This window comes from Mustela nigripes, chromosome 7, assembly GCF_022355385.1.
Source record: "Mustela nigripes isolate SB6536 chromosome 7, MUSNIG.SB6536, whole genome shotgun sequence".
In the NCBI taxonomy this organism is placed as follows: domain Eukaryota; kingdom Metazoa; phylum Chordata; class Mammalia; order Carnivora; family Mustelidae; genus Mustela; species Mustela nigripes.
The window spans coordinates 77,242,925-77,255,686 of NC_081563.1; the positions used below are offsets into that span (position 1 = coordinate 77,242,925).

Here is a 12,762-nt window from a genome sequence, read left to right on the forward strand (position 1 = left end):
ATTGAGGGACTACTATATGACAAGCACTGTTGTGAGCGATTTACATGTATTAGTTTATTTAATCTACACAACAGTTTATGAGGTAAATACTGTTATACTCATTTCACAATGATCATAGTGAAACCAGAGAGGTTAAATGACTTGATCGAGGTCATACAGCCAATGAGTGTGCTTCTATTCAAACCCCAGTGGTCTGGTTCCACAGCCTATACTTTTTAAAAACTTTTATTTTGAAGTAATTACAGATGTTCAGGAAGTTGCAGAAATAGTATGAGTTCTCATACCCTTCACCTAGCTATCTCTATTGGTAACATTTTATATAATGACAGTCACTGTCTGTACTTTCAACTTCTGCACATACTGTCTCTGCAGAGGCAATCATGTATCCACTTATTCATTTTACAGATGAAGGGATTGAGGCCTAGATAAACTAATATCCTCATTGATTATTCTGGGCATTCTATTTCTTACTCCATAATTCTTACTGTATAGGAAATCACTGAAATTACTACAATTGCTTAGGTAGAGGAGGATATCTGCCAGGAATAGTTCATTCCATCCCATTGCCAATTTTGTTCACCTTGATTTCTTTTACCACTTCCTCTTGTTTTCTGTTATCTGCCCAACATGGATCTCGATTCTTGTTCCTTTAATATCTCATATCAACTCTTCTCTCAGCCTGCCTCCATGACATTTCTTTAGCTACCTTTATCTTCTTCAGCATTGTTTGAATTGTGAGCATTCTGAAGTTTAAAAAAATTATTTGCAGCAGCTAAAGGTAGTGATTTAGAAGGTAGTTTTGGAATGGGGTACCATTATTTTCATCTACATTTTTGAAACTTTCTTAAATCAGCACTAAGGAATGATTGAAAAAAAGGTGGTGAATAGTTTTAAATAAATTTAAATCAATAAATATTTAATGGCACTGTCTATATAGGTTAATAAAAAGAAAAGTAAGACATATTATCCTCAAGGAATTTTTTTATTTTTTGCTTTTTCTAAAGATTTATATATTTATTTGACAGGGAGAGAGAGCACAAGTAGGCAGAGTGGCAGGCAGAGGGGGAGGGGGAAGCAGGCTCTCCACTTAGCAGGGAGCCTGATGTGGGGCTCCATACCAGGACCCTGGGATCATGACCTGAGCTGAAGGCAGCCGCTTAACCAACTGAGCCACCCAGGTACCCCCTTAAGGGTTTTAAAAATGTGAAAAGTTAAATAATAAAAATATTAAATAATATTTATGCATCCATTCTCAGAGCTCTCATTAGGCAGTGCATAAGTAATTTCCAAAGGAGTAGGAGACTTCATACAAATTAGGAGTTTAGAGGTAAGACTGATTTTCTGAAGTCCTTGAGGGGCAGGAATTTAAACTGGATCTGGAAGTAGTTGGAACTTCTGAGGGAAAGTGAGAAGTCATTTCAGGTGAAGGCAAAGGCACTAGAAAATATCCAGAGAGGGAAGGTGCAGAGGAGTGTCTCTGAAGAACCATCACGTTCTCTAGGGGAACCGTGGTCAATATGTGTTGTATGATGACAGCTCTGCTTCTGGATTTTCGTTAATGGCAGAGCATTTGGGATGTTTTGATCCTCACAGAGTATAAATATAAACCCTGTTTTCACTTTCTCAGTTCTTATCATCTGATGTCACCTGCTCCAATTCAATAGGGATGGTGCGTGTAGTGATTAATACTTATCCGTGCTGGGCCGCCTGGGTGGCTCAGTGGGTTAAAAAGCCTGTCTTTGGCTCAGGTCATGATCCCAGGGTCCTGGGATGGAGCCCCACATCCGGCTCTCTGCTCAGCAGGGAGCTTGCTTCCTCTCTGCCTACTTGTGATCTCTGTCAAATAAATAAATAAATAAATAAATAAATAAGTAAATCTTAAGGAAAAAAATACTTATCGGTGCTTGTGGTTTTGTCCTTAAAATTTCCCTGTATATTAATTTCTGTCTCTTTAAAGTTTTATTAGTTTGAAATAAGTATCCTAATAGGGTAAATAATTAGATATTTGTGCATTCAAAGTAGTTGATTTTGTACATATTATTGAAAGGTATATAAGCAGTGGCCTAAATTAAAACTTGGACCATTATTTTTTGTCAGCCTTGTACAATGATACATAAAAGGGAGGAATAGCAAAGAGAAATAGGCGAGTGGGAATAGAGAAATAAAATGAAGGAATGGAGAATTTCCTTTAGTGACTTTTCACCAGAGGCAAAAGTCTGGACAAGGTAAAAGTTAGACAGCATCCTCAGGATGTGTTTTCTTTTCTGTGTATCTGAGGCTAGTTGACTCTTTGTTTCTAAGTAAAGTATTGAAAGTTAGGGAATTAAAATCCAAGGTATGACTTCTACTTTATTCCTTGGTAAAGTCTTTTTGTCTTTCTGGTACTTCTAGAACCTCATAGAAGAAGTTCCTATAATTAGATAGATGTTTGTATAGAGAACATCTAGGAGATGTTTATATTAAAAGCTATGCCCCCCCATCCTACTGTCTTATAATCTGCAATTTGTTATAGTATTTTGTTATAAACAGAGTTTATTCTATCGATGCTAGAAATTGTTTCCCACTCTCCAGATTTCAACTCAATTTCAGTGCAGTAGGACTTCGCATATTTTGGAAGATTTAAATACTTACATTATAATTGAAATCAGATAAGTGCCCAAGTTATTAATTTATGAATGTGAATATGTCACAGTTGTAGAAAAAACTGAGAGGTCTGAACTCTCCTCCTTTCTTTCAATAAGACTACTGTTGCCATGGTAATTGCTGAATTAGAAGCCTAGAGCTTTTAACTTTTGGCTTGTCCTGGGAGCTTAGAATGGACAAGACACCAGGAATGACTTTGTCTTTGACTGTGGTTCATCTTTCTAGTACAACATATGCTCTGTGGTGTGGTCATGTATTGCTTCTTTATGGAAAGGTAAACATAAAAGCTTCATTCCACTGAATTGAGTATGTACTCTGAGTGCTCATGGATGAGAACTAGTGATGGGAATCGTATGCTTATGAAATTAGACATTTGGCAGATTATCATAACATATGTGGTATATCATAGGTGCCCATTTAAAGTTTGGCAAGGATGGCATCTAAGACAAATATGAATACTGAATTTATTTTTAAAAGGATAGTTTTGGGGTGTCTGGGTGGCTTAGTCGGTTAAATGTTTGACTCTTGATCTCAGATCAGGTCTTGATCTTCAGGGTAATCTCAGGTAAATCTCATGACTCAAGCTCTGCATGGAGCCTACTTTAAAAAAGAAAAAGTAGAGTTTTATGTTAGTAGTGATATTAATAACAGAGGTGAGTGTAAAAACAGTTTTTGTTCCCTTGCATTTTATTTTATAATTTAGAGGGAACTTTATAGAACATTTCAAGTATGATCCAGTGTATGCAGAAAATTAAAAGACTAATCCATTGAGTCATGTTTTCATAGAACTTAAATCATAGGTAAGTGCTAATATAACTAAGGTTTTTAGCTTGTTTTAAACTCCAATCATGACTGGTTATGTCATTTGCTTACATATATATGTATGCATGTAACTGTCTTTATCTCTCCTATTAGCTTCAGATGTACATCATAATGATTTGATATTTTTATACTTTATGAAATAATTCCCCTGATAAATCTAGTCACTATCTATCACCATACAGAATTATTACATTGTTAACTATATTCCCTAGGCAGTACATTACATCCCCATGATTTATTTATATTTTATAACTGGAAGTTTGTTCTTTCTCTTAAAGATTTTGTTTATTTATTTATTGAGAGCATGTGAGGGGGGGAGGGACAGAGGGAGAAAGAGAGAATCTGAAGCAGACTCCATGTTAAGCTCAAAACCTGATGCAGGGCTCTTGATCTCATGATCCTGAGATCATGACTGAATCTAAATCAAGAGTCAGATGCTTAACGGACAGGGCCCTCATAACTGAGAATGTTATGCCCTTCACCTCTCCTCCATAAGCAAGAGTTTGTTCCTACCTCCATGAGTCTGTTTTTGTTTTGTTTTTTCAGTTTTCATTTGCAATCCCCTGATGACTAATGATGTCCATCCTTTCATGGGCTTTCACTTATATGGGAAATCATATGGTATTTGTCTTTGTCTGACTTACTTCACTCTTTAGCCATTTATTTTTGAAAGACCTCTGAAGCACGTTGCATCTAGAACTGAGTTTTTCACGCCTCTTTCTTCTAAAAACCTCTCTTTCTTCTTCTTCTGAAACCTTTGAGGGCCCGTTTTACTCTCTGGCTTTTCCTTTCTTTCTTTTTTTGGGGGGGCAGTTTTCCTTTTAATCAAGATAAAATTCAGATAACATAAAATTCACCAATGTAATTAACCATTTTAAACTGAAATTCAATTTTTTAAAAAAAATTATTTTTATTTATTTATTTGTCAGAAAGAGAGAGAGAGCACAAGCAGAGGGAGTGGCAGGCAGAGCAGGCAGAGGGAGAAGCAGGATCCCCACTGAGCAAGGAGTCCCATGCGGGACTCGATCCTGGGACCCTGGGATCATGACCTGAGCTGAAGGCAGCTGCTTAATCAACTGAGCAACTGAGGCGTCCCGAATTCAGTGGTTTTTAGTATATTCATAATGTTGTACAGTCATCATTACTGTCTAATTCCAGAGATTTTTATCACCCTATAAAGGAACCCCATTCTCATTCATAGTGATTATCTATCCTTCTCCCACCTCCCAAACCTTGGCAACCACTAATCTACTTTCTGTCTGTATGGATTCGCCTATTTTGAACATTCCATATAAATAGATAATATATGGACTTTTATGTCTGGCTTCTTTCAGTTAGAGTAATGTTTTTGATTCATCTGGGTTATAGCATATATTGTTATTTCATTCCTTTTTTTATGGCTGAATAATATTTTGTTATATGGATAATACCACATTTTGTTTATCCATTTATCAGTTGATGGACATTTGGGTTGTTTCAACTTCTTGGCTATTATGAATAATGCTACTGTGAACATTCATATGTTAAGTTTTTGTGACTATAAAACTTTTTAATTCTCTTAGGTATGTACCTAAGGGTGAAATTCCTGGGTCATGTGGTGAATCTTTATTTAACATTTTGAAGAATGGCCAAATTGTTTTCCACAATGGTTGCACCATTTTGCATTCCTACCAGGAGTATATGAGGGTTTCAATTTTTCTCCATGCTTACCAGCACTTATTATTTTAACTTTATTATTATTTTTTATTTTAGCCATTCTAGTGAGTATGAAGTGATATCTCACTGTGGTTTTGATTTGCAGTTCTGTGATGATTAATGAAACTTTCATGTGCTCATTGGCTATTTGTGTATCATCTTTGGACAAATATCTGTTCAAATGCCTTGCCCATTTTTAATTGGGTCATCTTTTTGTTGCTGAATCATGAGAACTCTTTATCTATTCTGGACACTAGACCCAGTGATTTGCACATATTTTCTCCCATGCTGTGGGTTATCTTTTCACTTTAATCATAGTGTCCTTTCATGGACAAAATTTTTTAATTTTAGTGACATTTAGCTTTGTGTGTGTGTGTGTGTGTGTGTGTGTGTGTGCTTTTGATATCATATTTAACTCTCACTTATTTTTAACCTCTAGTTCCAACCTCTTGATGTCTTTAGACTTCAGACTTTTTTCCTTTATTAGCTTTTTCCCCCCTCTTCACATAATTATCTCCCACAGTGACTTGCTCATTAGTCTTCCTTACTTTATCATCCTTTCTTGGGGAAAACTCAAAAGTCCTCAGTTCTAGGCTAGCTTAAAGTGCTTGTGGAAAAAAAAAAAAAACAGGTTGACTTTGAGAAGAAACTGGCTATTAGTAATTTTTTCCCCAGCTTTATTGAGATATAATTGATATATAATGTTGTGTAAATTTTAGGTGTATTATGTGTTGATTTGATACACTTACATATTACCAAAGGATTATTACCATAACATTAGCTAATACCACTATCATGTCACATGGTTACCATTTCTTTTTTGTGGTGAGAACATTTATGATGCTATTGTTATTAAGGGCTTGGGAAATAAGTTAGAGCTTTAGAGTTTAGGAGAAAGGTAGAGAGAACTTTTTATTCCTTGCTATGTTGGCAAAAAATTGTCACTGTTATATAACATTAGTTGCCAGTATAATGCTAAGATTGAAGTTTCAGGGTCCTTTCCTTGTAAATACTTTTCCATCTAACCACATTGTCCAGGCAGAACCTAGGAAGACTGTTGAAAATTTAGGGGTAGCAAGATCTTACAGATTTGACACAATAAAGTAGATGACTCAGTGAACAAAACAATAGTCCTTGAGTTTAGGACAAATGAAAGGAACTTGAAATAATCAAACTGGATCCTTACCACATTGTGTGCATGAGTTTTCCAATAGTTAGCATTAATTCTTATGCTATTGAAGACAATGATTGCTGATGTTCTTTCATGAGATGCCTTCTTTTAGGAATTCTAGACTTCATAGAGAAATAATTTTCATTTTTTGTAAGCTATTTAGAGGTATAGGGTTAGTTTTATACTTTCCCTACTTCCTACCCCATTTAGAAATGTCATAGGCTCACTCTCTTTTTTGGCTTCAAGAGATGATGTTTTCAAGAATAGACAAGTTCTGTTTCAGTGGTAACTCTTGAGAAATCCACTTTTTATTTTTAATAATGCTTTTTAAATTTCAAATATGCATTTCACTTTAATTATCCCAGTTTCTGTTTTTTAGAAATATTTAACATTTTTCATAATATATATTTAATTTCAAATGTTTATTTTACCCTGAATTGAGAAAGTTTCAGGAATTTATCATAAGGCAGTAATGAGAAATGGGTTCAATGATATTTCTGCAAGGATGCTCAGTATAAATAGTACAAAATTGGACACAAACGAAAATCCAACATAAGACATTGGTTAAGTAAGTTATAGTACAGTCATTCATTCATCTGCTTGGCAGCCATTAAATTAATATTGCAGGAGGATATGGTGATGTGGGAAACTGTTTATAATATCAAAACACAAATTGCAAGACTGTGGACATTGTGCTCTCAGTTATTATGAGCATGGAATAAATTTGGAGGCTATGCATGATAGGAATAGGAGTATTGTTTTTTCTCTTAAAGGAGCTGTATATTGCTTTTATATTTATGAAAAAGATTTTTGAGGAGCGCCTGGGTGGCTAAGTGGCTTAAGCCTCTGCCTTCAGCTCAGGTCATGATCTCAGGGTCCTGGAATCGAGCCCTGTATCAGGCTCTCTGCTCATCAGGGAGCCTGCCTCCCCATCTCTCTCTCTCTGCCTGCCTCTCTGCCTACTTGTGATCTCTCTCCCTGTCAAATAAATAAATAAAACCTTTTAAAAAAAAAGATTTTTGAGTTCTGTGCCACGTTGCTGATCATTTTAATAGCTCCATCTTGCATTTTAGATACTAAATACTTCATCCTTTCTTCACACCTTGCATTTTAGATACTAAATACTTCATCCTTTCTTCACACTTGTTCCTCACATGTATACTGTAGTTTTCTATGATAGGTTACATAACCTCATCTCTATGCAGAATCTTGTATTATTGATAACACATTGTTAACTTTGTTTTCTTAGATTAGGATACCGATGAGCCCAATGCTAATTTGGCCAGTAATGATTGCACATTAACTTCTAACAATCTCACTTAGTCACTGTATCGAAGAACTAGGTCTGTGTGATGCTAACTGAGCCACCCAGGTGCCTCTGATTTATTTATTTGTTTTTTTAAAATCACCGCTGGAAAAGTATCTCAAACCCTATGACCTACTGACATTTGGGCCCATTTGTATCTGAAGAATAACATTATTAAATTATTAAAATATCAGTATTTTATTAAAATTATCAGTAATTATTAAAATATTAAAATATCAGTATTAAAATATCAGTACTAAAATATCAGTAGTCAAATTAGATATTTCAGGAGCTGTCAAGTGAATAGAGATCAGAATTAAAGAGAGTGGAATTAAGGTTAGTTGAAAACGATACAAAACACTTTGCCCCCTGACATTTAGAACTTTCTAATTGTGGATTGTGCAGACTTGAAGGTTGGTTAGTTCTTTGAAAATTCTGAATTTGTTGGTCTGGTACAGAGGAAATCTATTTATTTTTGAGTTTGGTTCTGGAGGTTGATTAATTTTTCTTTTGAGATTCTCAAAGGTAAGGTTTTGTTTTGTTGTCTTTAATAATCTACCTCACTTTTATATAGCTAAAACAATAAAAATTATTTACTAATACTTTAAAACATATATTAATCATCAAGAGTATCATCATATTGAAAATCTGAGAAATGTATTCTATTATTTCTTTTCCTTCTCCCTCTAGTGGGCAGAAAATATTTTGAAAGTACAACAGGAAAAGGTTTATTGGTCTTGGGTGGGTATATCACAATACACAGTTTCACCTTTCTGAAAATGTAATAATTGTTAATATTTCAGAATAATTTAAGAAAATGCTTTATTCTTTCCTAGGCATAATAATGGATCTTTGAATGTTGAAGATGTTCTTACCAGCTTTGACAATACAGGAAATGTTTGTAAGTTATATGTTCCCTTTGTGGAAATACTTTTATTGTTCTAAAAAGTGAATTTATACTTAGTATATATTTTAATTATATATATAGTATATGTTTTAATATATTATTAGTATATATTTATTATAGTGATGTGTGTGCAAAAGTGTGTGCGTGTGTGTGTAATATAAACTCATGGTTTTTAGATGTGAGATAAGTGTCATATAAGATGCACCTACAAAGTAGGAGAAGGCTGGGACGCCTGGGTGGCCCAGTGGGTTAAGCTGCTGCCTTGGCTCAGGTCATGATCCCAGGGTCCCAGGGTCCTGGGATCAGGTCCTGCATCATGGTCCTTGCTCAGCAGGGAGCCTGCTTCTCTCTCTGTCTCTGCCTGCTTGTGTGCTCTCTCTCTCTTTCTCTCTCTCTCTCTGACAAATAAATAAAATCTATTTTAAAAAAAAAGTGGGAGAAGGCTATTTTTATACTTTGCAGCTGTGTGTGTGTGAGTGTGTGTGTGGGTACATGTGTGTGTGTGACAGAATGTAGGTCAGAAGGAACGCTGGACTCTCTAGTACTACCCTTTTGTTTCTTGTTTCCATTTTGACCTTCTCAGTTAATTCAACAGAAGGGCTGTCTCTTTCTTCTTTGCTGTTTTGGGTACTTTCTTTTCCATTTCCTGCTTCTCTTTTTCACTATGGAATAAAACCAGAACATTTGTTTTCCTTACTGTTAATACAGTGCCAGAAGGTTTTTGTTTTATGGCATATTATATTATAGAACACGTTGTCTTTTCATCTAAGCTTCTGATTGTAGTGATAGATTTCTCCATTGAGAGAATCATTTAGATAATTATCATGTTATATGATGAAAGAAATCAGCCAAGAATATCTTTATATCCCTGTGTTAAACAATATACGATGATCAGACCTGTGTATTTCTCCATGTGTGTTGCATAAGATATTTTTCTTAAGAGAGTGAATTATCGGGGCGCCTGGGTGGCTCAGTGGGTTAAAGCCTCTGCCTTCGGCTCAGGTCATGATCCCAGGGTCCTGGGATCTAGCCTTGCATCCGGCTCTCTGCTCAGCAGGGAGCCTGCTTCCTCCTCTCTCTCTGCCTGCTTCTCTGTGATCTCCATCTGTCCAATAAATAAATAAAATCTTTAAAAAAAAAAAAAAAGAGAGGGGCGCCTGGGTGGCTCAGTGGGTTGAGCTGCTGCCTTCAGCTCAGGTCATGATCTCCGGGTCCTGGGATCGAGTCCCGCATCGGGCTCTCTGCTCAGCGGGGAGCCTGCTTCCTTCTCTCTCTCTCTGCCTGCCTCTCAGTGTACTTGTGATTTCTCTCTGTCAAATAAATAAATAAAATCTTTAAAAAAAAAAAGAGAGTGAATTATCATTGTAGTATGGTCTTTTTATTTTTATTCTATTTTTAATATGACCTTTTTAAATGTAAAAATTATAGTCATACTTTTTTCCTCAAAGTAATTTCATAGCTGTAACTATTCTCTGAACTAAAATAAATAACATACTTTGCTAACAGTACTACTTTATCAGATGCCCTCTAATTTTAGATCTGCTTAGAATAATATTCAGCAGTACTCAGGCAGTAATTTTGTTTTTATGCCCATTTATGACCAGCTTTTGATAGTATATAAAAATAATTATATATTTTGTCACTGAAGAATCTATAAGTATCCCCAAATTGCCCAAAAATATTTAAATAATATGGGTTTCTTTTTCATAGATAGTGACAAGTGTGCCTTTTAGTTTCCACATGTTGGCACTTGCTGAATTCTTTTCCACTTAGGCATATCTCATTTTATTGGGGATTAGGGCTAATGGTGATTGAGGAGACATTCTCCTTTAGTTCTAGGGTAAGGTGAAATAACATTAAGTCAGGCTTATGCATGTATAATTTAGGAATATGATCCTAGAATGTTAAATGTGGAATTTTTGATTCAGTGATGTAAAAATCAAGCATTGTTCCCAGTGGCTCAGTATGAATAGGGCCACTAGCTGGCAGCATTATGTATAATAAAAACACATTCCTAAAGGTCTATGCTATTGTTTTATACATGAGTAACTATCTATCTTGTTCTTCTCTGACATTTTTTCTCATTAAATTGTTCCACACTTCCCTCATCCACTCCCGTTGTTGCATTGACAAATGGAGAAATTGCATGCAAAAGTATTTTTTCACTGATGTTGTTTTGTTTGATGTAAAAATTTGAGTCTTTAGAATGAGACCCATTTATATTTGAATCTTGGCTCTGACATTCATCTTGACTCTTTTATATTAAGTCAGTTTATGTCAATTTATATTGTCTCTTAGAATTGGATAAAATATATAGCAAGTTTATAACGTATACTATATTCCTCATTATTGACAGTAAATGGAAGCTATTTATTATTACTGGTGATGAGTACCTCTAAAATGTTCTTCCATCTTTTTCTAATAGTGAAGATAATATTATTAAGGGTTGTTCTCGTGTTTTAAAATAAGTTATTTTGATTGAACTAACAAAGCAGGAAAAAATAGATCAGATTACCAAAATAGTAATTTATTAAAATGTCTTCTCACAAATGTTACTTCAAAAAGCTGAGTATATTGCCAAGTGAAAGAAGTAGTGACAAAAATAAGACATTAAAACATGTTGTTTGGTGTAATTTTACATTATTGCTATTTTAAAGGAAAAATCTATACTGATATTTCACTTAATGATAAATTGGCAAAATCCTGTTACATAGCATAAATGTTGATTATAACTTTTATATAATCTTTGCCAAGGCTTAAAAGTAATCAGTGACTGAAAAAGTGATTTATTGCTTGACCCCTCAAATGTTTGATTTTACACTAATAGTGATATTAGGTTGAGTCTGTGACTAGAAATCCCAGCAGAGGGCACTACAATCATAATTCTGTCTCACAGCCCAATATAATTGGAATAAATAACTTGAAAAATAACGATAAGTTTTCATCATGTAAACATATGAAGATGTGTGCTTAAAATTTTCCATTTGATTTATTTCTCATATATTTAATACATCAGCAATTCATTAATACAAAAAGTAGATTTTCCTGAGTTATTTTTGAGTTAATTTTGTTGTCTTTTGCTTTAAATATCAGTTTAACTTTTATACTTCTGGACTTTAAATAAGGAATACTTTTGGTCTTCTTAATCTTGATAGCAAGAGTTCTATATAAGAATATCTATTCCTAAATCACCACATGGTAGTACACTGATGGTACACTGAAAGATATTTAAATGAGGAAAAAGTTTCTAATACTATGAGAGAACCAATGGATGGAATTGTTCATTTGTTTTAATAGTCCCCAGGTTAATTAAACGTCCTGATAATAGGAAAAAAATAACAGAAATACTATATAGTTATAAAAACCTGATATGTGTGTATGTACAAAACACACACATGTACACATACACACAAAATATATTTATGGCTTAATAGAATCAGTCATCTCAATTTTAAGCTAGTTGTTAAAACCAAGTAATGATTTTATGCATTGTAAAATTTTAAAGATAAGAGGTTCAGTCTTACTTCCTGAATTTGTTTTCTAACCAAAAAGATATGGAAAAACCTTTAATTTTCAGTAATAAGTGAAGCTTCTAGGTAGTTTCTTATTTCCTGATATATTAGAAAAGAAATATTTTTAATACTTACCCCTTTTATTTAGAAGCATTTTGTATTTTTAAATGTATGACCTGTAAAGTGTTCTGTATTTTTGAGCTTTTCTTTCAGAGTGTGAATTCCTTCGAATGTTGTAGGAAGAAATTAAAAATGAATCTCATACAATCATTCTGGCATAATGATTCACTGCTCCATAGAATATATTTGCTATTATGGAAAACACATTATTTTGAAAGCCAGGCTCTCTTTTTGCTTACCTCTATTTAGGAGTAGGTATTCATATTTCATTCTTTGGGTTCTGCTACTTTAGAATGTACTTCCTTTTCAAATATCAAAGCTGCTCTCTGAGAGGTTATGTCTGCTATTGATTCATCATGCCTGGAGAGAGATGCCATCCTGCTAGGGAGAATTATAGGTTGGCATCCTTCAACTCAAGGAAGTGCTGGCTGCTTCGGTGTTTCACGTAACAGGTCACTCAAATACTCTGGTTAGCAAGGGAGTACTCTGCAAGTACCAGGGCAGATCACTTGTTTTTGTTTTCCCTGTGAGCACAGTCTCCTTTCCAGCAAGTCCCTGACCTCTAATCAAAGAAGCCCCAATATGG

The 12,762-nt window shown here is 34.5% G+C and overlaps 1 protein-coding gene across 2 annotated transcripts in view; it reads left to right on the forward strand.

Annotated features, from left to right (window-relative positions):
• The window catches only part of CAMKMT (calmodulin-lysine N-methyltransferase), a 378,137-nt gene that overhangs the window by 9,295 nt on the left and 356,080 nt on the right, over nt 1-12,762 (forward strand). For both annotated transcript variants that reach the window (XM_059406224.1, XM_059406225.1), the window contains exon 3: nt 8,474-8,538. In XM_059406224.1, coding sequence (XP_059262207.1) covers nt 8,474-8,538 — 65 coding nt within the window. The remainder of the gene's footprint in view (nt 1-8,473; nt 8,539-12,762) is intronic.